Here is a 26276-nt window from a genome sequence, read left to right as displayed (position 1 = left end):
GGTTTTTGGCCAATAACTCCGTACAGGAACCAGATACAGACGCGTGGATGGTCTCATTGTGTTCAGCTCGTCAAGACGCATCGAATGATATACATAATGACCTCGAGGTCACGTGACCTGAGGTCAACCTTTGCCTTGACCTTCCGAGGTCAACATATGTATCATTCGATGCGGATTGACGAGAGGATCACGATGCTGCCCTTAGTTTGTTCCTATCTTGACTAATTCGAAAGTTATTCGAGAAAAACTCTCTCCATATCTAGCGCCGCCATTTTGACTTTTCGACCCCTGTGACGTCATCTTTGACCTGACCTGAAAATGACCTTAGTAAAAATTGTAGATCTTGACCGTGCGTATCCGATGCCGTTTACCGTTTGTCGCTGCGATGTGTAGTTTTTGAGATCTGAAGGGGGGGCCGAATCGGCCCCCCGCCAGTTTCTTGTCCCGGCGGAGCCCGCCAGGAATAGGGTTAACGGCAGTCATTGCATTCATTTGAGTGCGGTATCACTTTTAATTCAGCTGAAAGTAATGTTTCTCAGTACAATGGGTACATTTTCATCGCCTATTTTGACAAACCAAGCACAAGAATAAGTTAAAATCTGAAAAATTAGACTTCCGTCTGATCCATACCACGCATTGTAAGTCGTCATGCTGTCTATACTCTATATGCCTGTGGCATTAAAAATTCCTTCAATAAAAGATACAGCTCACATTATTTATTAATAATTATTCAAAAGTTTCCACCATTCATTCAACATCTCTCAGCATATGGATAAACATTCCATAAATTAACAAGAGGTAATATGGACATGTGTTCGGCCTATCTACGTGAACATACACAAAACAGTGTGTCGTAGAGTTCAGACATCCACACTTATAACATCTTCGAACACCAACCAGCACGTCCTGGCCCAGCAGTCCGGAGCTCGCTGCCGCGGCAGTCCACCGCTCACGGGGCGCGCGCACCTTTACTCTGCGACCTTGACCGGTCAAAACGCACTCTCGTCGAGCCGGCAGCCAATGAGCGCGGCCTCGTCGGCGCCGTAGCCAATCAGCGCGCTCGGCTCGTGCCGTCCACCAATCATGGGCGAGCGCGCGGCGTCGGGCGGCCGGGCGTCCTCTAGCCGGGGAGGTGGAGGTCCGTGCGCCCTTCGGCGGTCCACGGTGGCAGTGGCGCCCTGGGAGGGGCGCCGCGGGGGGCGCCGGTGCGGCGGTGGCAGCGTCGCGGCGCCGTGCTGCATGCACTGGAACAGGGACACAAATGTGAGTGAGGTGACGGGGGTCGGGGGATTTTACTGGCCATCCCATGGCAACTAACGCACAACATAAAATGGAAAACGGCTCCACGATGCGTTCATTTTATGCGATTGAAGTGATAATTATTGATGCGTCGGAAATTATTCAGTCAGTTATTAACCAATGAAGGCGAGGCGGATGCCGGTAAATTCTTCCAAACCTAATCTCACAGTAAGGATCGCCATTCAGCCGAGCCTTTCTCAGTCTATGGCGCGATAAGCCTTCCATTGAGCGCTACCATCAGCAGTGGTCCGCTGCATTGGCCCTTCCTTCCGGCGCTCATCTGGTAAAAATAGCGGCCCTATCTGGGCGCTCGGCCCGCCCACAGCTCAGCGTCGAGCCGGACCGGTCGACAGGTGCGACCCCGGTCCCGGCACGCCCGCAAAGGTCACGTCACACCGAGCCGGCCGGCCGCCAAACGACGAGCACAACTAACGCAGAAATGGAGCCAAAACGGGACGCCACCGAACTCATGCATACCTGAAGCCGGTGAAATTCAGCCAGTTGACTATCCATTTGTTGGTTTTATGTGGCTCCAGGCAAATATAAAGTGGTAGTTTAGCGGTCTTTTGCATGCAGTTTGAGCTGGGAAACTCATCACCTTGATATGATGCATACTAAAAAGAAGATAGCGTGATAAGACCTGAATTCGGACCATTTACCGCAGTGTGTCTCCGTTAGATCGTTAAGTAAGCGCGTTTCCATGATAAAGCTTTAGTGGTGTTCCCAACTGGTCGCGCAGCTCATATGTTCCCGGTGATTTATTGGACAGAGCCGGCGGTATGGTGGGGTTGGTATCTTCTCGCAGGCGCCGCCTACAGGTCCGGCTCGGCCGCTCTACCCAGCGTGGCTCCCAAACCTACTCTCCCTGACCTCCCCCAGAACGGCTCCCTGACCTCCCACAGAACGGCTCCCTGACCTCCCCCAGAACGGCTCCTTGACCTACCCCCAGAGCGGCTCCTTGACCTACCCCCAGGGCGGCTCCCTGACTCTTCCCAGACCTGCCAGCCCCCCCCCCCTCGACGAGTCTCGACCTCCCTCGACCTCCCCCCCCCCCACACACACACAGCGTGGCTTCCCGACGTGTCCCCCGCCTCCCACCCCGGGCGGCTCCCTGACCTGTCCCTACGCGGCCCCCCGACCTGCTCCCAGTACGGATCCCTGACCTGCTCCATGGGCACTATGTGGTTGAAGGAGCGCAGCGGGATGTCGCCGTTCCTTCGTCCGCTGCCCAGCGGTGCTGCCGGCTCCTGGGCGCGCGCTGGCAGCGCAGGAATGTTCTCCGGGATCCGGTAGACGCCATACGTTGAGTCTAAGGGCGGAAAATAGAGCCTGTCAGTGTCGGGGGGGTAACGCTACAACAGTGTTTCTGAAGACTTGTGGGGGAGTCTGAGGACATTAGAAAAAAAGTTTGTACAATTCATAAAAAGTTAGAGGGAAAGTGTGAGCCCATCAGCGAGGTTGATGCGGCTATAAAACACCTGCAAACAGCAAAACTCATTACAAATCAAGTAATATTGCGGTTGTAACCCACCTTCAAGGACGCTACGGGTCACTTCACGAAGTCACTCCGTCACAAAACTCCTCCCTTTTCCAACTCTCCCGCTCACTCACCTCCCTCTTCCGGCACCACATCTGGGCCCTTTTCATCATCATCGTCATCCAGTCCGGCCGCAGCCGTCTTGACCTGCGGCTTGGCGGCGGCGGTGGAGGCGGGGGCGGCGGCGGCGGCTCGCGCCCTCCGCCGATGTCCTCGTCGACAGAGGAGGTGCGTGGTGAGCGCCGCCAGCAGCAGGAGCGACACGGAGCCCACGACGCCAACCAGGATGGCCAACATTGGTGGAGACGACTCTGCTGGCTCTGGCAGCATCTCCGCTATGGTGATGTCTGGAGAGAGCAGGACATATTTTAACAAATTTCTACTGCGTCCCAAAGCTGAGCAGAGGGCACGTGCTACGACTAAGGGCACAGGACAAGGAACAAAGTAGGGCACTGAGGAAGGCAGAAAGTAGGGCACGGCAGGTTGCAGGGCATGGCACAGGACATTTCAGAGGGAAGGCCGGGTACAGGTCAGGGCAGACAGCAGGGCACAGGTCAGGGAACCGGACAGGGCAGGGACACAGTGGGTCAAATCAGCAGGGGCTCCGTCCCAAGGCGAGGGGGCTGCGTCCCAAAATGGGACGCAGTAAGTGCCTTAACCCGCGCCCCGTTGGGCTCTGCCGAGCAACGCGCCCGGTTGGGGGGGGCCATTTTGGCCCCCCCCTAAGATCTCGAGAACCACGCAACATAGCGACAAGCGGTAAACGGCGTTGGATAGCCCCAACGGGGAACTACCTTGTGACCCAATTTTGTTGACCTAGGTCAAACCGATGACGTCACAGGTCAGGTCAAAGGTCCAATTTTCACCGTTTACAGGCACTTCAAGAAATGCGTTGTAAAATCGAGTAAAATGCATTTCATTGAAAATCATCGATGGGGAAATGTTCTTCAAACACATATTTTGCTATTTGAGGTCACTGATACCAGGTCAGGTCACAGAGGTCAGGTCACGGGGGGGTCACAATATGAAAGTGTCGTGTGATACATGTTTTATGGTCCATTTTACATGACAAATGTGATTATATGGGTCAGGCAGCCTTTGGGGCCAGCTTAGATCACGTTTTGGTCAAGGTCAGGTCAAGGTCAGGTCAAGGTCAGGTCAAATTAGGTCAAATTTCAAAGTTAATATTTTTGCATAAAGTGGGTATCGAATCGATGCAGCTCGTCACGGGGAGTTCAATAGTGGTCTTTGTTTTGCCGTACGTGGTCTAGAATTGCTAAAAATTGAGTTCAAAAATTTGACGTCATCATTTTTGAACAGTTTTTTTCGCTATAACTTGGCCAAAAAACGAGATATCGATCTGAAATTTGGTATGTATATAGAAGAGCGGTGGGACTATCACATATATTCCGGTTTTTTTCGAAATTCGGAAACATTTTGGATTTTTTCAAAGTTTTTCTAAAAAAATCAATTTTTTGAATTTTTTTTTTGTCAAAAACCAAAAATTTTGAAAATCCGAGATAGCAGTTTTGTAGCGCCGCTTTTTGTCTACTAGACCATATAAAGAACTTTGAAATTGCTTGATAACTGTAGATTTGGTGAGCGTTTCAAGATTGCATGTTTTTTGCTCATTTTTGCTCGAACATGACCTCAGTTTGACCTCAATAACTCCTGACCTAAGGTGACCTAAGACTTGAAATTTGGTGTGAAGGTGTCAAATTGATGCCCGGGAAGGTACTGAAAATTTGGCGGCGCTGCGCGCCGCCGTTTTCTTGCTATTTAGGAAAAACCACAGGGGGGGGCCAAAATGGCCCCCCCCCCCAACGGGGCGAGGGTTAACCCGCGCCCCACTGGGGGGGGCTATTTATAGCCCCCCTCCCGTTTTTCTGCAATAACTTCCAAACCGCTTGACGTATCGACGCCAAACTTTTAGAACCTTCGGCTGCATCAATTTGACACCTTGTGTCAAAATTTGAACTTCGTAGCTACCATAGGTCGGCCGGAAATGACGTCAGAGTGACGTCATGTTCGGCCGATTTCGACGCAAAACATTGAACCACGCCAATCGCTCCCAAGGGCTCAGTTTTTAAGCTAGATCCAATTTCTTTGCATGGGAGGACTCAGAATAAACTGCGCTATCAAACTGCTATCTCGGATTTTCGAAATTTTGAAAATTTCGAAAATTTTATATAATAAAATTCAAAATTTACATTTTTACATGTTTTTCAAAAAGTTTTTGACTTTTCGAAAAAAAACGGAATATATGTGATAGAACGTGTTATTATGAATAACTCTAGCGAGTTTTAGCTGAATATCTTCAAAAATGGCCAAGTTATACGCATTATTGCAAAAAATTCACAATTATGAATTTTTCAAATCAATTTTTCACCATGTATTTGACATCGTACGCCAATATAAATAGCACCATCGTGTTCCTGAGCCCAAACTGCATCTAATGGACACCTTTTTTGTTGAAAAATTATAACTTCAAAGTTTGACCTTTTTTGACCTGAAAGTGACCTGACCTAAGCTAAATTCGACTCAAAATGACCTCGAATGACACAGACGACATCAAATTCGAAATCTTTGACCTAAATGGACCATAAAACATGTGTCACGTGACCGACACATGATATAATATTTTCGTGACCTGTGATGACCTGACCTTGACCTGAAAATCGAAGTACAAGTTTGTTACCCTCAGGGTGTCTAGAGCATCTGTTCACGAGTGTGTGAACCAAAAATGAGCCTGATCTGACTTGTAAGACGGCGGCCAGAGCCCAAAAAGTGAACAAGCCAAAATGCTAATAATTTTTACTTTGACCTGACCTGTGACGTCATCGGTGACCTCGAGGTCAATGAAATTAGGTTTCGCTCGACAGTTTTTCCGGGGCTATCAGACGCCGTTTGAATTTTGACGATCGGCCCAGTAGTTTCGGAGTTAGGAGGGGGGGCTATGAATAGCCCCCCCCCCCCAGTAGGGCGTGTTATACGCAGACCCCAGTGGGGCGCGGGTTAAAATATGCCTTGGAGAGAGGGGAGGGAGAGTGAGAAAGAGAGGGAGGGACAGCGAGGGGAGAGAGGAAAGAGAGAGAGAGAGAGAGAGAGAGAGAGAGAGAGAGAGAGAGAGAGAGAGAGAGAGAGAGAGAGAGGTGTTGAGGTGAGATGGGGAGGAGGAAAGGGGATGGGGAGGAGGTGAGCGAAAGTGTAAGTGAGGGATGGATAAAGAGAGGAGAGATCCACAGGATGAGAGAGAGAGAGAGAGAGAGAGAGAGAGAGAGAGAGAGAGAGAGAGAGAGAGAGAGAGAGAGAGAGAGAGAGAGAGACCCCGGGCTACAGATTGAACGTTCGGCCTGCACGTCAACGGGAATGGTCGCTTTGATTCAATGCGATTTGTTCGACGAGATGTGCCTTTTCGTCTTCTGAACACATGAGGTGGCAAATGGTTGCATTTGTCCGTGTGCTCTCAGATGCATTTACATTGCATTTTATTTTACACAGGTGCTCACTCAATATCAATGTCACTCAATGTCGGATTAATAGCCTGTACCAGGTGACTCCTGGAGCGGACATTTTTGGAAGGCGCTCTCGTTTTATGAAGTGTGTGTCTGTGTTCGTTCGCCATACAGTGTGAATTTTAACAATGTGTGTCGTATTTATTGTTTTTATATGTCTGACTCCGTCTATTATTGGGTTTTCGGACCTGTTGATGGTATGCAATAAATACAATACAATACAATACAATACTGGTGTTTCAATAAACTTTTCAAACTTGATGTATGCGACGGGTCACTTGTGTAACTTGGCAAACAAGCTGGACGTTTAAATTGTATAACCGTGTGATGCAATACACGGCGGCAAGATGCGGTCAAAGTCAACATACGGTATTCGACAAAAGGTAATTGGAGAGAAGTTCGAACAGCCGACAAATCAGTGAACTAGATCGGAATTCGATAACATAAGGAAAGTTCTAAATTAGTACGTCTCTGCAGAAATTAACGAGCACATCAAGACGCTAAAGAGGTATCAGAAAGACATCAAGCTCAAAGAACTTATGCAAATTTCTATTTAATTGGAATGTAAAATGAGTTCAGCTGTCTGGTATTGAAATAAAAACGAGATCTCATCGCCATCCAACTGACGACCTTGGCTCACTTCTCATTAAACTGATCCTGTTTTCATCCGTTTAACGAGTGTATCGGGTCGCTCGGGTGCATTAGAGCGAGTCGTTGCCGGGCTGCACTGACCTTGTTTGTTCTCCTGCTGTTTCTCCGGTCCGGCCATGGTGTCCGCTGGAATTGTCACCGTGGCGCTCCTGCCCTTGTCGTTCTGAGAGACGGCCTGGATACGATACCGCTGCGTGGGGATGAGGCCCTGCACGTGCCACTCGGGTCGCGACGAGGTCTTATTGTAGACCAGCTGCCGGACAGAGGTAGCTAGGCTAACGACCAATTCTTTCGCTGAGCAGCTAAGTGTACTGTAACAATGGCACCTGACGACGCTACAAACAGCTTCCTTTGACCTTTGTCCCGGATCTGGAAAGGTCGAGAGAGCGCTCTGGCTAGGTCATAGCTGCAGCGCTCTGTACGTCCCAGTATTAGTTGAGAGGAATCGGCGATTGCCGATCCTAGACACTAGACATATTTTGTTCAGTATTGCTGGACAACGAACATATTTTATAACCACCATGTTTATCAACACCATATTTCATAAACACCAGACATTGTTATTAAGTCAGGGGAAAGGTCGTACAATGTGTAAACTATTGCATCAATTAAACATAAAACGATAGAAAAAATGCAGTGACTGCAATCTGGGTCTGACAGCATAAGAAAAATGCTTACATTGACGGCGAGCTGCACAAATTTAACGTGGAAAATAACTCTAGCACTCGTTATGCTCAGTTGCGGTTTCAAGTTCCACGTGTCCGCCAACAGATCTGACCTCATTTTACCCTGAAGTCCTTCCGCAACTCCCCTGCCCCACAAGCATTCCCTCCCCTCCCTCCCATTCCGGCCTCTGCCGAACCCCGGAGACCCCTGTGATCCTCACGTGGTCGTCCTCTGCCGAGTAGACGTGCAGTACGAACGACTGCACGAGGCCACCGTCAAACGCCTCCAGGCAGCGCACCGAGAGGTCGCCGGCCGTACGGTTGAACACGGAGCAGTTGTAGAGCGGGTCCGGAGGCCCTGGCGGACCGAGCAGACCGCAGGTGGGTCAGAACTCTGCTCCACCGCGCCGCGCCGATCCCAGGGGTGCACTACATGATTGCTGGCTACATAATTGATGCACCGTGCCGCAGCCAGCATACCCGCACTTCCTGATTATAAATGAGCACTATTGGAGGTGCAAATCCAGATAGCAAATCTGGATCTTCGGGCACGAGATACCAAAGGTTATCGGGTACCATCCTGCTTAGGCTGGTCGTTTAAAACTGGGTAAGCATTTTTCGGGTTGCCCAAAATGTTTACTACCTTATTTACAAAACTGCAAAACGTTTACGAAATGCTTTTGTAGTTTGGCTTTCATACCATCGCCGTAAGACTACCCTCCCCTCCCCATCTACTGTTGGGCCCACCTGCTGCGATGATGTGGAAGACGCAGGGCCTGGCCATGCGTCCGATGTCGTTGGTGGCCCAGCAGAAGACGGTGCCGTAGTCCATCTCGGTGCGCGGCCGGTAGCGGAGCGTGCTGCGCGTCTGACTGCTGTTCACCAGGCGGCTGTCCAGCTCGCGCCACTCGGACGTGTTGTTGAACGTCCACAAAAAGTGGATCCGGGAGGGGTTCGAATCGACGTCGCACAGGATGGTGACCAGCTCCTTCTTGGAGACGCCGTAGATGCGGGGCAGGTCGGGCCGGCACACGGGGGCAACTGCGGATAGATAAATCCATATTTAGCTTACAACCAACGCCGTTGACGCCGTATATGCGGGGCAGGTCGGACCCGAACACGGAAGCAACTCTGGACGGACAACGTCAGCCACAGGTTAGAGCTAAAACAGATCCGGAAAATTTTCATTTAGAGCTCTGCATTGCTGTATTGTTCTTACAGGTGCCTGGCAGATCTATTCATTTTTCAATAGACTCCACATTCAGAACTCAGTGCACATCATTCGCACCGTACCTACTTCGTTCTTTCCACATAAAAAACTAGCAATTTTTATTTCGATGAATAGGTGATTATAACTGGCGGATGTTATTTATACTCCTGGGTTTCAGACACCGACAACTGAGTTGATGTTATGCCATCTTTGATAAAAGGCTCACATCATAGTGTGTTTCCGGATGGTGTGCTACGTAGAGACCTTCGTGTAAGAACTGTTATAGCATTTTCCTATCTGTTTATAAACCTATCTATTTATAAAACGTCCCTCACACATTATTATTGCGTAAGAGAATATAAAATAATAAACGCACACCGATATTGCATTCTTGTTGCGTAACGCTATTAAATAGTTTCTCTCCGTATGACCGCAGCACAAAAAGCCAGCCAATCTCGGGAAAGCCATCGCGTTCACTGGCGCTCACGCGCGTACAGGTGTGTCTCGGATGCTCAGGGGAGCGGCGAGCGGTGTCCGCCGTCCTCCGTACATTACTGCGCCCACTCGCGGTCCGCGGCCGGGGCTGCTACGTTTGCGGACCGATTCTGTGTCTGAGGAGACCGGTGGGAGTCACCGGCCGCTGACCTCAGAAGGCCGGAGGTCAGTCCACAAAGGGCCGCCGCACTGATTCGGTCCCCGGGGGCCACTGCGGACGCCGCGCGCCGGTGCCGACAGGTACGAACCCCGGTCACGTCTGTCTAGTCGGACTGGACAGACGGGGCTCGGACGGACGGACGGACACAGGGGAATTTCGCCCAGCGCTGTGAGGCCATTGTGGAGAGCCGCACTGTGCAGTGGCGGGTGGTGGACATCAGGAAAATATGGGTGTCCTGTTATGTCAAGTTGTCGAGTTATGAAGCCATGTGTCAGGTCATTCTGGTCGAGAAGAGCGAATTGCGAGGCCTGGGTGAGTTGTCTTGCCTTCTGGTATAGATGTTTTGGCGCCTTCTGACATATTGCAGCGAGGTGAAAGCACATAATACAACATTTCTCACACGACAAGTATGTTGCTACCTATTTTATGTGACCATTTGCTCTTCAGTCATTCGTTCCTCCGTATTGACAAAAAAAAAAAAAACTAGGAACGCTGACCATTGATCTGATCCGTCCATTGGGTCATCGGGTGAATCGAAACCTTTTAATAAAATATTGTACCAGTAAAACGCCTTTTGGGCGAAGAACGAGCGAGCGAGATAGTGAGCCCTGCACGTGCTGAAGGGCGAGAGGGTGCTTCCAACGGGCTTGTGCAAAGCACCCTTCTAACCGGTCGCTAGCGGTGTGCCAAATTTGAACGCAATCGGCCCAGCCGTTCCTGAGATCTGGAAGCGGTATTCTGCACGTGCGCACGTGCAAACGGGGTCCAAAATGACTTTTGCACGGCACCCTACTAACTGGTCCCCAACCGTGTACCAAATTTGAGCGCAATCGGCCCAGCCGTTCTCGAGATCTGAAAACGCCCCCTGCGCGTGCGCACGTGCAGTAGCACCCTAACCGCAACACATGGGAATGCATTGCCTGGTGGGTGCCTACCTGTATGCCAAGTTTCAGCGAAATCGCCCCAGTAATTACCGAGTTACTGAAATGGGAACAAATTTGGCACCTCTTATTGTTGTATTTTGCACGTGCACTGGGGGTGACCCACATGCATCGAGAGTATCCTATTTTGGGTAGAAGGGATGCTGCTACCCTACAAAAATTACCGCAAGTCAATCGCCCAAGCGGCTGCTGAGATATGAGCCTCTCAAAATCACTACTTTTGCAAAACAGCTTGAACACCCCTGACTTTTCACGTGGCACGTGCCACGACGGTCACTGAGATGTATCAAAAGTAGTCAATTACGGGGTAGAAGGGATTGGGCTACCCAACAAAAAAGACCGCAGGCCAATCGGTCCAGCGGTTGCTGAGATATAAACCTCTCAAAAGCGTTACAGGCCGGGCCGGGCCGGGCCGGGCCGGGCCGCTCATACTGAGATTTTTCCGTTATATTGAAAAGACTCACTTCGCTCGCTGCGCTCGCTCGCTCGTAATTACTTCTGTTCCAATAAAACGTTTGCATATTCAATGTTAGAGGTTTAATTATCCTGCTCTTGAATGAAGCAGTAGGCATGGCTTCTTTACCGAGGCAAGGTGGCTCGCCAAATCCCCAAGCCCTGTCCTGACGAATGGTACAGGATGGCAAGTGCTGGTCATAATGGTAAGCAAAAAATGTCATAATGGTAAGCATATATCCGCCAGGACTATCCGCTTAAAGTAGGTAAGTGACGGCTGATTAGTAACCACACCAGAGCGTTGTTGAAACTTCGAAGGGAATAAAATTACCTCACGCCAGTCGGTGATCAAAGTATGAATATGGTCCGTAAAGTGCTGTAGTTGGTGTAAAGCACCTTGGCCTAGCAACAGCTGGTGTGATATGACGGTGCATTGTAAAAGTAAAATCTATATTAGCACGCACTCTTGGGTATTTGCAGATAGACATCAAGTCATTGATAGTTAGGGAATGGTCAAGTGCTTCTTTTGAAGGAGGAATGCTGCCGCGGGAAGACAAGCTCCGAAATCACCCATTCCAATAGTAACTACGCTCAGCCCACCTATTCTACAATATACCCTCGACCCCCCCCCCCCCCCCCCCTACTCTTTCCCTCGGTCTGGCCCTGCCCCGTCGGTGACCTCTTTCAGCGGCCGCCTCGGCCGTCGACGGCTCCCCAGCGGGCCGGTCTCATCGGCAGCGGTACTTCGGAGGCGTCCGGGCCGGGGCAATGCGGCCGCCATCACCTGGCCAGTCCGCCGTTACTGCGCTCACGGCGCCGCCCAACTCGAGTATTGTCGGCCACTCCGTCACGACAATGTTCGCCAATGGCCCCTGGCCGCACGAGTAAAGGAATCGAACGCCGCGTGAGAAGGACGGTCACATACTACAGGAAATTGAACAGCATAGCCTGTAAATGATTGCTAAATCAACTGTGTGAGCACTATAATAGTGAGCCTTTTACCAGATGAAGTCAGGGAGTTTGAGATATTTGAGTAAGCTTTTGGATCGTGGGCATTGAAAAATATATAGAAGCCGAGTAGCGATGTTACAGAAGCTGAGTTGAGGTGGATGTCTGGAGAAAAAAAATAATTGCGATCATTATTTTTGAACATCTATGAGAGCCAAGGTAAAACAAACCTGCGGCGTAGCATGCATCAAAAGATGCTTTCACATTATGTCAATATAACGCAAGGCCATTCCAATATTACAGTCACAATATCAAACTTGCAATAACATCACATCTCCACATAACATCTGTGATCTGATATCTGCGCAACTGTAAATTCCACTGGTAATTGGACGCACTGTATCCAGCCATTCCAGTCGCTACAATAGACGAACGAGCACAGATGTTCAGGCAATATCGCAGTGGGATTCATTGGCGCTACACCTGGCTTCAAGTCCACTGTCACATCAGACTTCTAGCCACTGCCGGGAGTGATAGCCTATTGCCGAACATGGATAACATGGTGCCCTGTAAGTTCCCGACTGGTGCCCTACATACAAAGTATGTGTTTACAGGGAGCGTCCATGGCGAAGTATGCGCTCGCCCGCGTCTCGGTGCGCCAGCGGTGCGGCGCCGGCCGCGGACGGGTCCGATGACGGATGGCGGCCGATGGATCAGCGCCACCGGTCAGCGCTGACGCCGATGGATCAGCCACGCCCGTCACCGCCCGTCACCGCTGAGAGCTCGTCCGTCGACGCCCCGAGCAGAACGGCCCGTACTCCCGGCCTGATGTGACACGCGCCGAGGCAATCTCCAGCGCTACGGCGCTACAGAGACGCATCCCGCACTTTGCTGAATGATTGGTGGAACGCAGTTAGTAATTGGGAGTCTTCAGTGGCATTCGTATCTACAATCGGAGATGTCGACTGTTTGATGACATACTGGCAAGGAATGTTGATGACCAGAAACGCCAGTCAGTCCGCGATATCAGGAATTCAACGTCGAAAGCGGAACCAATTACCTGGCGCATGCAAGCTCCTCAAGCTTGGCGACATATCTATTGGCATACTGAGGTGCAATCCAAATGTGTGCGTGCAGGTTATAATTAGTTCGTTGTTTTCGGCAGACAGAAGCCAGACTTAGTTGCAAGAATACAGATGTCTTGCTAAATTAGGTGCGTGTTTGCAGCACTAAGCCGATGCTGAATCAAAGTGCAATCCCACGGGCTTGTATCTGGTTTAACTTGGACGATGTTGCCTCATTTCAGCCCCTCTGGTGTAACGCCAGGCACATTTTAGACATACATGTTTCGGATTGGTTTCTTGAAGGGCAGCGAGACTAATTAGAGGTTGATGAATATATGAAAAAGTTCACTTTTGGGACCTTTTTTGGGGGATTGGGAAAAGGGATTGACCTAAATGTAACTGATGTAAATGCTATATTATAATACGGTAAATTAATAAAACATTACCGATTCGTGTGAGGCAACATTTCGATAATGCGATCCAATATGCGCCAATCCTAACCAGGCAATCAAAGCCACATCAAAATCGGAATCGATGTGCGGACCACTTACATTTGACGTCGAGGAAGATGGGGTTGCTCTCGGCGTCGCCTTCGACGTTGAAGCCGATGCACATGTATACGCCGGAGCTGGACCGCTTCACGTCTTGCAGCACCAGCGTATAGTTGCTGATGATGATGTTGTCCCTCACGCTGTGTTCCAGCAGCCGATTCTGGAAAATGAAAATTTCGTACGTCTTGTGATGACTTTTTTTTACAAAGAAACGCATCCAGAACTTGTTTGTGGGCGTTTATCATCAAAATGAGACACCTTTGAACAAGTGGCATGCATTGGCATCTCGTTACAAGCTTTTGTGATTATGAAATAGCCTCCAGGATAACTTTGTAGCCCTTCCGAAGAGACATCAGCTAACAAATAAGCAAATTAAGAAACATCTATAACCAATCATATCACAAGCTTACGTATAATATATTAGTCGCAAAAATTGCTGTAAGACGCACGGAAGAATTGATATGCTGCAGCCACCAGCCGTCCAATGACTCTTTTGCCGCTGTCGATAAAGTCATTACTCACGTTGTGTCTCCACTCGGTTTTGTACACTGGCGGGTTGGCCCTGATGCTGCACTCGAAGTAGACGCCGTCGCCCTCCTTGATGTGGGCCGGGTCCAGAGAATTGCCCAGAGTCACGGTGACACGAGGCAGGTCTGCAGGAAAAAGACAGGCGACACAATCAACATGTAAACTTACGCCAAGGGTTAGATAAAAAGACTGAAGACAGCACACAATTTAGACACAAACGAAGTAGGCTAACACCCATCGAGATGTCGTGGATTCCGGCAGGACGTGTATAAGCCGTTTAGCCACTGGTTATTGGTTCAGCTAAGCGAGGCTGCGGCCATACTTTTTTCATCCGCGATATTTTAACCATCACTTGCTTGTTGTTCTTCCCAATTTGCATCATTTGTCTAAAGCTGTTCTCATCAACGTCATATTGGGTGGTTGTTTTTACAGCGGTGTCGATGCGGATTACGGAGTCTAGCCGATATTTATATTGGCAAGCAATAAAAGCCATAAGCCGATGAGTGTTGACGTTTCCTGATGCCTCAATATCATGCGTCACGTTCAGGTCGTGACGAAGATGATCGGAGATGATTCAGCTATTTAACTCGGTGACTATAAGATAGATATTAGATATAACTAGATAGAAACAGATAAAAGTACGGTAAGCCGATGCGAAATTGCATGATGTTTTGCGAACTCATGACGTTTTGCGACGTTTTCGTTGCCTTTCGTTGAAGCTAACCCGCGAGTTGCTGGGGGGGGGGGGGGGCGTTAAACGCCCCCACTTTTTTCGCCGGGCCATAGCATAAAAACGGCGCGCCGCAGGCGCGCCAAATTTTGGGTACCTGTAGGGAATTAATTGAAGTTTATTGTGTCAAAGTTTCAAAAAAATCGGTCGGAAAATGTTTGAGATATCGAGGTTTTAGTGACGTCATGATTTCTGAGTTTTCGACCAAAAACGGCATATGTTTAAAAAATCATATAAAATCACAGAATAGACATATAGACATGCCGTAAACGCCATTAGACTGCCAATACCATGAAGAATCAAATGGCTATCTTCGATTATTGATTATCGTTCCGCATTTTCCAAAATATTGAACTGAATCTTGGCAATTTCTCGTGACTACTTCACGACCATGATACATGAATTTCTTAAATTGAACTTTTTCAGCCAAACACGTACACATATGATAAAATGAACGTCACCATCGTGTTCTACGCCCCAAATTACCCATAAAACATGTGTCACAGGCTGCGAATATCAGTTTTGATTTTCGGGGATATGTGCCTGCCCGGTTGACCTGACCTTGACCCTGACCTATGCTTGACTGACCCCTGCATAGAGCTGACACTCTTGTAGGCCTTATATGATGGATTGTGCACCGTTTTGACAGAGTTTATGACGAGAGGCGCCCATTGCGAAGTCCTGAAGTCCATGCTACTGAAAGCCCGATTTCAGGTGTTTGACCTGACCTTGACCTGACCTGTGACCTCAAAATTCAACTTTAAAGTACTCATCTGAAGCGTCTCGTCGCGTTCTTTCGTTTGCCGCCTCGTGCGTTTCGCTGCGCCTATTGGTTCTCGAGTTATCGGCTGGGGGCGTTTAACGCCCCCCCCCCCCCAGCAAACGGTGGGTGGCGAAATACCCCAGCAACTGCCGGGCTAAGGCACTGGAAATGATCCGTCGTCAGACTTGAGCAATTACGTTTCCAATTATGCACCACTAACCTATCTTCTTCCATTTGTACAAAGGATAAAAGTTATCCTACTACTAACACTAACACACATTTTACATTTCGTGAGTATTAGGAGAGCATCATAGCAATAGCTTACAGCCACTATGCCGACAGATCACAACGTCACTCCATTTTGGCAGTTCACTCAGACGCCCTACCCAAGACCACAAGGCATCAACAGGAGGCACTCGAGCGTCTCAAGTGCCCGCAAAACAGCACCCGCCGTGTTTAGCGCCGTGGAAGCGCACTCCACTCCACTCCAAATTCCATTCCACACTCCACTCCATCAGAGCGACAACAGCCGGCCCGAACCACCTCTATTGTAACTCTATGACTTTCATGGCGGGCTCAGCCAAAGAGAACGCAGACCCAAAAAGACGGTTAAATCTTCTGAGCCATTTTTCACGACTGTCGCACTCCAGTTTTCATTTAGCGTCATCCACAGTCGAGTGTGCCGAGATAGTCTCACTTAGGTGGCGGAAAGGATTTTCAGTTTGACACTTTCTCCGAGTTCATTATGAAGGAGGGATTTGATATATAACCGTGGCTAACTTTTCCGTGGTCATTTTCATTGGCGCAACTGATAACGCCAAGTTCCCGGGAGAGCTCTGAATCATGAGAAGTCTTCCGAAATAGACAGATCACTTTGGTGAAGTTGAGATTGGCGTCACGCTAACCCGACTTTGTTTAGCGGAAACGTATAGGAATACACACAATATTATATTTAGCTATCAAGTAAAATCCAACCAGCACTACGCTCGGCAGGGACTAATTTTTTGTAGGGGAAAAGGTCTCTGCGGCAGCCTCACAATAACATTTAAGTAAACAAATAGTTTATGCCAACTCTTGTGACTCTGAAATAATGCAGTCTCTTTTCAGCCACAAATATTGATAAGCTCTCAGCAATGATTTAATATAGCTGTGGTCGCCACTGAACTTCATGGCTATATAATTTGCTGGGAACATTTCACATAACAGCCGCGCCTGTTTCAGCGGGAAAAAAATGTTGACGACTGGCTTGACCTTATGTTGATTTGTTCAGCTAACATAATGTCGCGGCCCGGACAATTTACCGGCATATCACGTGCGCCCGCAACACTTGTTCAATGCGTCCGACTATCCTTGCCTCGTGATCCTGACACATGCGCTATATTGTGTCAAATGTAGATCATTTGCAATTTTGTGCCAATTAGTGCCAGTTGACAGTTTTCAGAATGGCAGTCGCAGTGCTATAATCAGTGTCCTCAGTCTGTTCATCAGTGTTCTCAGACTTAGCTGTGCGCTGACCTCAGCTGGCAACGAACAGTTGTCCTAGGTCCTCAGCATACAGCTGCCGCTATTCCCAGTCAACAGAAGATCATTGCTCTCTCCCAACAGTACTCCGAGTCATCAACATAACTTCCTGTTCTCTCTCAACAACCGTCTCATGTGCTCAGCCGACGCCCTCCATTCCTCATTGTATTCCTGTTCTTTAACGACCCGCCCTCGGTCGAATTCGGTCTGTCTTCGGTCCGTCCTCTGTCCCGAGTCAGTCCCTTCCGTCCTCCTTTCTCCGTCGGACCCCGATCGTTCCTGGTCCGTCCTCCATTTATCATTGGCCCGTCCTTTCTCCGCCGGACCCTATCCGTCCTCCGTCCTCCACCGGACCCCGCCCGTCCTCCGCCCCGTCTGTCCTCCACCGGTCCCCTCACGTCCGTCCTCTGTCCTCCGTCTGTCCTCCACCGGACCCCTCACGTCCGTCCTCCGTCCCCCACATCCTCCGCCCCCTTCTGTCCTCGGTCCTCCATCGGACCCCGCCCGTCCTCCGCCCCGTCTGTCCTCCACCGGACCCCTCACGTCCGCCCTCTGTCCCCCACATCCTCCGCCGGACCCCTCGCGTCCATGCTCCGTCCCCCACATCCTCCGCCGGACCCCTCGCGTCCATGCTCCGTCCCCCACATCCTCCGCCGGACCCCTCGCGTCCATGCTCCGTCCCCCACATCCTCCGCCGGACCCCTCACGTCCATGCTCCGTTCCCCACATCCTCCGCCGGACCCCTCACGTCCGTCCTCCGTCCCCCCACATCCTCCGCCGGATCCCGTCCGTCCTCTGTCCTCCGTCCGGTTACGGCAGTCCTCAGTCCTCCGTCTGTCCTCCGCCGGACCCCGTCCGTCCTCCGTCCTCCGTCCGGTTACGACAGTCCTCAGTCCTCCGCTTTGTCGGCAGTCCTCCGCTTTGACGGCAGTCCTCAGTCCTCCGCTGGACCCTTCCGTCCGCGGTCCGTGCTACTAAAGCGGGCGGTCGGCCGGGCCGCTCCTCCCGCCGGCCCGGCGGCGTCCGTCTCTGCCAGTATTGATCGCCAGAAGGAAGCTCGCCTGCTGGCGGCGTCTTGTCACGCTCATCGCCGACGACGGCGTCGTCGACACCTCGTCACCGACACGGGCGTGCCGACACGACGAGGGGCGGAACAACCGGACAGGTGCCAACAGACGCACAGGTGTCAACGGAGGGAGTGGAGGGGTGGGTGGGCGACACCGGCGCGCAGTTCAGCGATTCGGTGAGAGGCTGCGCGTACGGAGAATCGTGATACGATGAGTGGAGGAGGAAATGCGATCACGCCACCCGCGTGTGGGCTGATATGAGGTGCGATGAGGTGTAATAGCTGCCATTGCGACATTCGCAGAATCCGATTGGTCAATGGTCTGTCGCACATGGCAGCAGATCGCTATTGGCGTAGCGAGAGGCCGGTCAGGTGGCCGCAGGTGCAGCCCGGAAGGCTCGGCGGCTCAGTCAGGGGCTAGATTCCGCTGAGGTGGCTCCTGCCGCAGCCAGACGCCAAATGAGTGCCCCCAATCGAGGACAAGAGGATCGGAGCGCGCTCAATGAGCGGGCCGCGTGCAGTTCCCGGCCTTGGACCGAACTGGAGGGCGCTCAAAGTTATCTCAACGATCGCCTGTGATTCTCTGAACGGCGACGGCTGCATAAAATCCGGGGCCGCCCGCAGCACTCGGCCGTTGGATTCTCCGAGTGCCGGCTGAATGTCACCGGTTCGAATATCTGATTAGGTCACTTAACATGAAACGGATCCAAAGGGTACCCGACTTCCTCCAGAATGTAATTATTACAAATGCTGCTGCTATGGCGAGCGCACTACGAAGCTGCCCGAAACGCTATGCGTTGCATGCCTTGGCACAAGGCATTTAACCCGATAGTGCGCCAGCAGACAAATGATTTTTTTCTTATCGTGACACATGTGTAATCATTTATGGTATTGAAAATAGTGACTGGTATTGAAAATAGTGACCGTGATTCGTAGTCAATAATTGAACGGACGGTTATGACTTACGACCGTAATAAATTGCATTATTATGCTTACGTTTATGCTTTGGCAACCCAGGTTTAATGACAATCTCGGAAAAATGACAGTAGCATGCGTGTACTTGGAGTTGTCCCTGATAACTATACAGGCACCACAGAGAGAACACTTAATTGCTATGCATTTTAGCCAGCGCACCGTCTCCCATCCTCGGATATTCGAATCCCTGAATACATCCAGACGCTGTAGAAATCGTGAAAATATTCAGACATTTACGTCTACAGCAAGTGCTCTCACCCCACAGTCCAATCCCTGCGTTTGACCCGATCGTCACATAGTTATGTAAATTGCAGGCAAGTACTCACACTGCACGACGATCTGCCAGGAATCTTCGAGCGTGGCCGAGGGCACCTTTGGGTTCTGGCAGCGGCAGAAGAGCACCTTCTGGTCGTCCTCGGGCCGCGGTGTGAACTGCAGAGTCGTCAGCGTCACGTTCCCCTTGTGCGTCGTCTTCTGTGGCAAACAGGACCGTCAGCGTGCCGAACAGAGGAACAGCGACCTCCCACTGCCGCCAATCGCCCCAGCTGAGCCCACGACATCGCGCGAAATAATGATAACAAATGAAACTATGACTTGGCAGAGCCGGCAAAATGAATGTATTCAAATGTATTCCCAACTCTTGAACAACCTCTGTTTCAGTTTGGCCAAGTTTGCCGCTCGATACATTTCGTGTGATTAGTCTTCGAAAGGTGGCGGCGGCCAGATCCCGCAGAACCATCCGGACAGCTGGCATTAATTATGGCTGACGAAATCCTTTCATCGCAATGCATCAAAATCAATTCTTAATCACGCAGTCTGGTGAGGGATCATATAGCCGAGTGTTTTTGGGAATTAATAGACATGATTCAGGAGGAAGAGAGAGAGAGAGAGAGAGAGAGAGAGAGAGAGAGAGAGAGAGAGAGAGAGAGAGAGAGAGAGAGAGAGAGAGAGAGAGAGAGAGAGAGAGAGAGAGGTAAAGGAAGAGACAAAAAAGAAGCACAGACAGAGAGAAAAAGAAATAGAGAGAAATAAAGAGAGAGAGAGAGAGAGAGAGAGAGAGAGAGAGAGAGAGAGAGAGAGAGAGAGAGAGAGAGAGAGAGAGAGAGAGAGAGAGAGAGAGAGAGAGAGAGACCAAACTTCGAAAGTTCAGTTGCTTTGTTGATATCCAAGCCACCGTCCTGCCATAAGCCTCCAGCACCAGTCTGGAAATGTGCTCTCCCACGAATGACCCTCTCCCATTCTGTGACTGATGGATCCACTCCCGCATTCTGCCGTGTAGCTCTCCTTCACTCTGCCGCCGACAGGCTGCGGGCGCGCCCGTGTATGTCGGTGCGGGTGCGCCCGGGCGGGAGGCGGGTGCCCTCATCAGCGGAGGGCCGCCAGTGGCCGCCAAGTGCACCTCAAACACTCTCTGAAGGCTGGCTGGCGGGCGCGGCGCCCGCCTGGTGACCTCGGGGACGCCTGGGGCGTGACAAAAACGCCGCTGCCGGCCGCCGGATCGATTCCCGGCCCGCGGCTGGGCCAACACGGTCTCCAAACATAGCGGCTGAGCGGAAACTTTGGAGGTTGGAGCTGCGGAGATACATGGAGAAAAAACGATGATACCCCAGCCGATATCACACGTTCTGTTGTAACGCGCTGCCAATGCCTATGTTTTGTAGTGAAATAAAGGGACTCATAACAAACAGTCCGCTTGATCAAATAAAATCAGCAAAAATTGTGTCTACTTATGGTAAGAAATTTAGTTGGAACTCACTGAAGCATCCCGGTTATAGATATACAGTCCTCGGTCTACAATGCATTGCAAATAAGTGCACCGTTTCATCATCGAATATACTCGTAGTTACATATAATCGCAAGCATCCTGAAATTATTTGTCAAATCAAGAAAATGCCGTTTTATTGTTTCTCGCCCTAATAACCAAGAAGAAAAATAAAACAACATATTTAGGTCGTTACAGTCCACGGTTCGTACTCCTTCCTGAAACAACCATGCAGTAAATTTAGCAAATCGTCATACCATAAAAAGCGTACAACGACAACAAAAGGGGTGATATATCTGCCTCCTATGTCAGTCGTCTAAGTCTGTTCATTGATCCAAAACAGCACAGCCTACTCAAACATGTGCGTAATGCCGTGTGAGGCGGGTGTAGTGGGTCTCTCTTCAGTTCTCTGATCGATCTCTCCGATCCCTAGTCTTCTCTCCTTCTCTCTCTCTCTCTCTCTCTCTCTCTCTCTCTCTCTCTCTCTCTCTCTCTCTCTCTCTCTCTCTCTCTCTCTCTCTCTCTCTCTCTCTCTCTCTCTCTCTCTCTCTCTCTCTCTCTCTCTCTCTGCCTTCATCTCTCCATTACTGCATATCCTTATTCAGTCTCGAGAGGCCGATCAGGTGAACGGAAAGCCGTACCCGAGCGGAGGCCGAAGGATCTATACTGAACTGTCAGGTCATGATACACAGTCTCTTTGTTCACGCACGGCTATTTCCGTCGCGTCGTACCCCCGTCCTTCGTCTCCCGCCGCTCTTTGTTCGCATTTCCTCGCACTGTCTCGTCTCTTCCGTTCAGTGATACCCATTCAAAGGCCAACGGCCACAACTCGTAATATACGGCCACCATTTTGGTCTTCTCGTGTCTTCCTGTCCTATTTGTTACCTCTGTCTGGTTATGGTGCTATCGAGACACGTGCTAAGAGCATGTGGGGTTTTCTGTAAATCATGATACTCCAAAGAGAGTAATGGCTCACGACTTTGTCCTCATAAAATAGCACTACTATTCCTACCGTAAATTATTATGAGCGGTGATGACTGAGACGGCGCCCACGCATTTCAAGTGATCGATGATATGTCCATGTATCGGCACATCGGGTTAGGTATAGTGGCGCTTTTGCGCGTCGTTTCTCGGCGTAATGGTAGAAGTGCCATTAATTTCCCTGTCATCGGCTATGATCCGGGAGCGCCGGGTCAGAAATGTTCCGATTTGTATAGAAAGGTCCGGTGTCGGGTGACGACGCTTCGAGCGGTGACCTGTATTGGCTATTACTGACTGTTGCTCTTTGTTCCCAGAAGAATCGATGGCGTGGGCTCTGCCGATCATTTACAGCACATTGTAACACATTGGGGTGATAACAAGCTAGTCGTGACATATGCTCAATGGTCCGAACTTATCAATGATATCTATATAGATAATTAATAAGAAAGCACTTAACTTACGATGCGACATTGACTTCCGTTTTTGCGTGAAAGATCCGTGTTTACATACATCCCAAAGTGTTATGAATGTGTAGTGTTGAAAATACTAAGCAAACACACTTAACATATTCACCGCATCATATGGTTGACAAATCATCAAGTGAATAAACACTCTCTTAGCTTGAAAACCGGCTTCACGAGGATACAGTAAGTTTGCAAAAAAAAAAAAAAATAGCCTGTCGTGTGAAGCGGGGAAGACAATGGCATCACAATATCACATAAACATTTTTGGGTCGTGCATCTCAAAGGAAAACCAGTGGCTTGTGGCCATCAGAGTATGGCATTTCCCCTCTTAGAGCCACATCATCAATAATCTTCCAATGGCATTTTGGACGAGCTCCAATGACGACAATGTGGCATGATTCGTAAACCACAAAAAATAACACGAATCTCGTTACATAAAGTAGGGGAAGAAGCAGAAGCATTTCATGCCTTCATCGAATAAAATGTGGATCAACACCATCATACAGCGACAAACTTTTCCGACAAACATTGACATTTATTTTTTGCCGAATGTCGAATTGTATCCATAGATAGGTGTATGTCAGCAAGGGTCACCTCCCAGCTCATAAAAATGCGCCCTCATTTCAGCATTGTTCCTGAGTGGGATGCTTTTCAACAAGAAGTCCTGCGTAATTCAATTCCGGTGTGTGGATAAATTGTCAACTACCTTTGTGTTCCAAGGGTCCGCCAAGACCTTTGCCTATTCAGAGTTGAAATTAGATCTGGACGGCGGCACTGTGGCCATCCCTTGAGAAGCAGCCGACTCTCGCCCTGGAAAACATTGTCGGCTCTTCCTGTGGAAAACCTGCCGACTTTTCCTTCGGCGCACTGCAGCGCTGACAACAAGCGGTGGGGCTGACTGACAGTAAGGGGTGTAAGCATGTCAGATGGCATTCATCAAAGTTATTCGCATGCCACTGTACGGTGGCATACCTAAAGTGATTATTGAATTTGGATAAGCTGATAGTTGAACATCCGCTTATGATGAAGGATCCCCGAAAAAGCCCAAATGCGCTGTGCGAGCTCCACACGCTTCTGTTATGGAAGCATATTGTACACATAATAGACACAGCACATGCGCATGAGGAAACGCTGAACCCTACTAAAATAAGAGTTCATGCAGCAAATATTTTGGCTCATTTGTTTCAAACCCACCAAGCTATCATAAAACTACTCAAAGGTTTAGCTCTTACACACAGCTCATCATTCTCATCCTTTCCAATACGCGCTCCTTTCTTGGCTGGCACAACGTCGAGTTTTAACTCATTTCTGGCGCGTGACGTAAGGCGCTTCGACGGTGCCTCTCTGCTTTCTGCCGTCCGCCGGATAACTTCTCATGACCCCCCTACCCCCTATCCCCCCGATCGAGTCGGCCATCCCACGCCGGGGGATGGCCTATTCAAACGCAGCGCGCCGCGCGGCGGCCGATCCTATTTTCCATACGATCATATCTCATTCTATTTCCCGGGCATTTCCAGGCAATTTTCTTGTGCCGTCGATCAATAGGGGAAGATGGAGGGAGCTGCTGACGGAGGATGTGCGAGCATGTGTATGAGAGGAGGACTGACTGCCTGACCCGTGTACTCGGGGCAGCGACAGACCGTTACTGGATGGTCAGTGTGAGTGGTCAGTGGTTAGGTCACACGGCGGCGTGGCCCCGAGCAAGTTGTCAGGGTAAACGCAAAGGTCCTACAAGTATTTAATCTGTGCTTAGTTTTCGAAGCGTTTAACAAAGCATGCAAGATGCTCAATCTATTTACATAATCGGCTTTAATTTCATTTAAATTTCATTTCATTCATATTGCCTTGTTACTCGTTTCCTAGCAGCTCATTTCCATCATATTTAGTAGAATAATTAAAACTTTACACACAAAGTACAATTAAAAAATCAGTCATTGCTGCAACATGCTCAAATTGCATTTGCAATTCATTAAAAGCGGTTGATGCTGTTACAAAGCCAAACACCCCTACCTACATATAATGCGCATCTCTAATCAGTTACCAAGCAGTGGACACGCGAGTGCTCTCTTTATGCAAATCACAGGTTTATTCGTCGTTGATGCAAGAAGCCTAGTCGAATTGAACACACACGCAATGAGTAACCGACAAACTAGGTAAAGAGTCCAAGTAATGGCGAAGGCAGCTGCAGCATTGTAATGCCACAGCACCGCACAATGGCATCCAACAGCTGTCACGATGGCCAAACAAATTACATGCCACCATATTAATACTCGTGTGTTACAACGGTAAGTTACAATGCCTGGCGCTGTAGGCACCCCATTACGGTAATCTACCATGCTAATGGCACTGACTTACGTTACCAGGCTTGCTGGTCACTTTCATGGGTCGTGTTACCATGGTAATAGAACGGTAACTTACCGTGCCGGGAGCGGTGGCCATCCGTGAGCTGCCCAGGAACCAGGTGATGGCGGCCGGAGGCCGGGAGCCGACACACTGACACACGAGCGGGTAGCGGCGACCGGCCGACAGCGGCTCGCCCTTGCCCAGGATGGACACGCTCAGCGGCGCGACTGGAAACACACAGAAACGGAATCGTGCAGGGTGACTCTGAGAAACATGGTATACACTCATAGACGCTCAGAGGCGCAACTGAAAACACACGACAAAAAGCGGCACTGAAGTAGACGAGGCAGTCGTAAGGCTGCATGTTTTCGCTAGATCAAGAAAGGCACATGTAGAAGTATCTCCCTTTATGTAAAAAAGTGTTAATGATATTTTGCAACTCCACACAACATAGCCAGCACACAGCAAACACAGGTGAAGCAAGCAAATATTATCATACGACGCAAAATGTAGAACTGTGTTGTTATTTCATTGTCACTTCTTTATCAATGACATTTGCATGACCTCGATAGCGTTATCGTAAGCAGAGCCCTGTTTCCTCTGGCACCAACTTTCGGTGTAACAGGATCCCTAAAGTGCCGTATACTGGATCCGACGCCTCTACCGCTGGGATAAACACACGAATAAACACAGTGTGTTTGTCTCCAAAACAGACGCCATCATTCTCCGTGGCTCGATTCGCCTCAGTCGGACGTGAAGTAAGCGCTGGGATCACAGACGGCTCGCTGAAATATGATTTCGCTGCAGTGCGCTCGAGTAGCCAGCGGTAACCGCAGGCGGCCGTGCGCTTTTTGCAGCTTTGATTGACGTCAGAGTTCAGCTGTGGGAGACTGAGAGGCTCTTCTGGCGCTGATATTACGCGGCGGTCAGCGCGTTTCTAGTTTCTACAGCTGCAGCTCGCTCTGATCATATGTGGCCAGACGCGTGCTGTCGGTCCTCCAAGGAACCGAGTGGCAGAAGCTCTGTACATTGGAATGGCTCTCCTGGGCGCCAGAGCAGGGACGAGAAGAATGCAATCGGCACCTGTAAATCTGTCTGACCCGGCCCAGTCGAACCTGTTGATTTTCGATGCCCCGCTGGATGCTGAAACCAAGCCTGGATAACTTAGTTTCTGTGCTGTGACTAGAAAGCAAACGAATGGCACTCGAAGGCTATGGTGTGAATAGAAATGAAGTTTGTGATCAAATGACTGAATGGCTTAGCTGTGTCGTTAGTTCGGGCACATTTCGCTCAATTCAAGTTTCCAGGTCACGGGTAGTCATTCTCATCTTAGTTGGGAGAGAGCTCGACTTCTGATGATATCAATATCGGTGCAAGTCGCACCGGAGAACGATATGTGGAGATAGCTCACGGGGATACGAGGGGGTATCGAAAAGTTCTGATCATCACATAGAAGACATAGACCGATTTTGATGATTTTTGGTTGGTGTGATATTTGGTTCTTAAGAACAATGTTCCCGCAAAGAGAATCCTGCGAAGTGGTTTTATCTTATGTAGGAGAGACTTATAAGTAAAAAAGATTGGTGTTGGGCCCATTGAGGACCGAACCGTCATCCAACTGATGCATTTGAAACGGTATCACACTGAGAAAATG

The 26276-nt window shown here is 49.7% G+C and overlaps 1 protein-coding gene across 2 annotated transcripts in view; it reads right to left on the bottom strand.

Moving 5' to 3' along the window:
- Window positions 1–694: 694 nt before the first annotated feature.
- LOC122383591 (nephrin-like) overlaps window positions 695–26276 on the bottom strand; it is a 94596-nt gene continuing 69014 nt past the window's right edge. Inside the window, exons 6-15 of one of the 2 annotated variants that reach the window (XM_043370178.1) lie at window positions 24698–24849; window positions 19399–19546; window positions 14012–14142; window positions 13490–13649; window positions 8415–8708; window positions 7889–8025; window positions 7084–7255; window positions 2911–3183; window positions 2463–2608; window positions 695–1244 (exon numbers count right to left, since the gene is read on the bottom strand). In XM_043370178.1, the coding sequence (XP_043226113.1) occupies window positions 990–1244; window positions 2463–2608; window positions 2911–3183; window positions 7084–7255; window positions 7889–8025; window positions 8415–8708; window positions 13490–13649; window positions 14012–14142; window positions 19399–19546; window positions 24698–24849 (1868 nt within the window). In that variant the 3' untranslated portion in view covers window positions 695–989. The remainder of the gene's footprint in view (window positions 1245–2462; window positions 2609–2910; window positions 3184–7083; window positions 7256–7888; window positions 8026–8414; window positions 8709–13489; window positions 13650–14011; window positions 14143–19398; window positions 19547–24697; window positions 24850–26276) is intronic. The other variant, XM_043370180.1, reaches the window with a different exon arrangement.

This window comes from Amphibalanus amphitrite, unplaced genomic scaffold (genome assembly GCF_019059575.1).
Source record: "Amphibalanus amphitrite isolate SeventyFive unplaced genomic scaffold, NRLGWU_Aamphi_draft 000168F_arrow, whole genome shotgun sequence".
Lineage (NCBI taxonomy): Eukaryota > Metazoa > Arthropoda > Thecostraca > Balanomorpha > Balanidae > Amphibalanus > Amphibalanus amphitrite.
The sequence above is the reverse complement of the archived record's forward strand: the minus strand, read 5'-3'. Positions and strand labels throughout refer to the sequence as shown.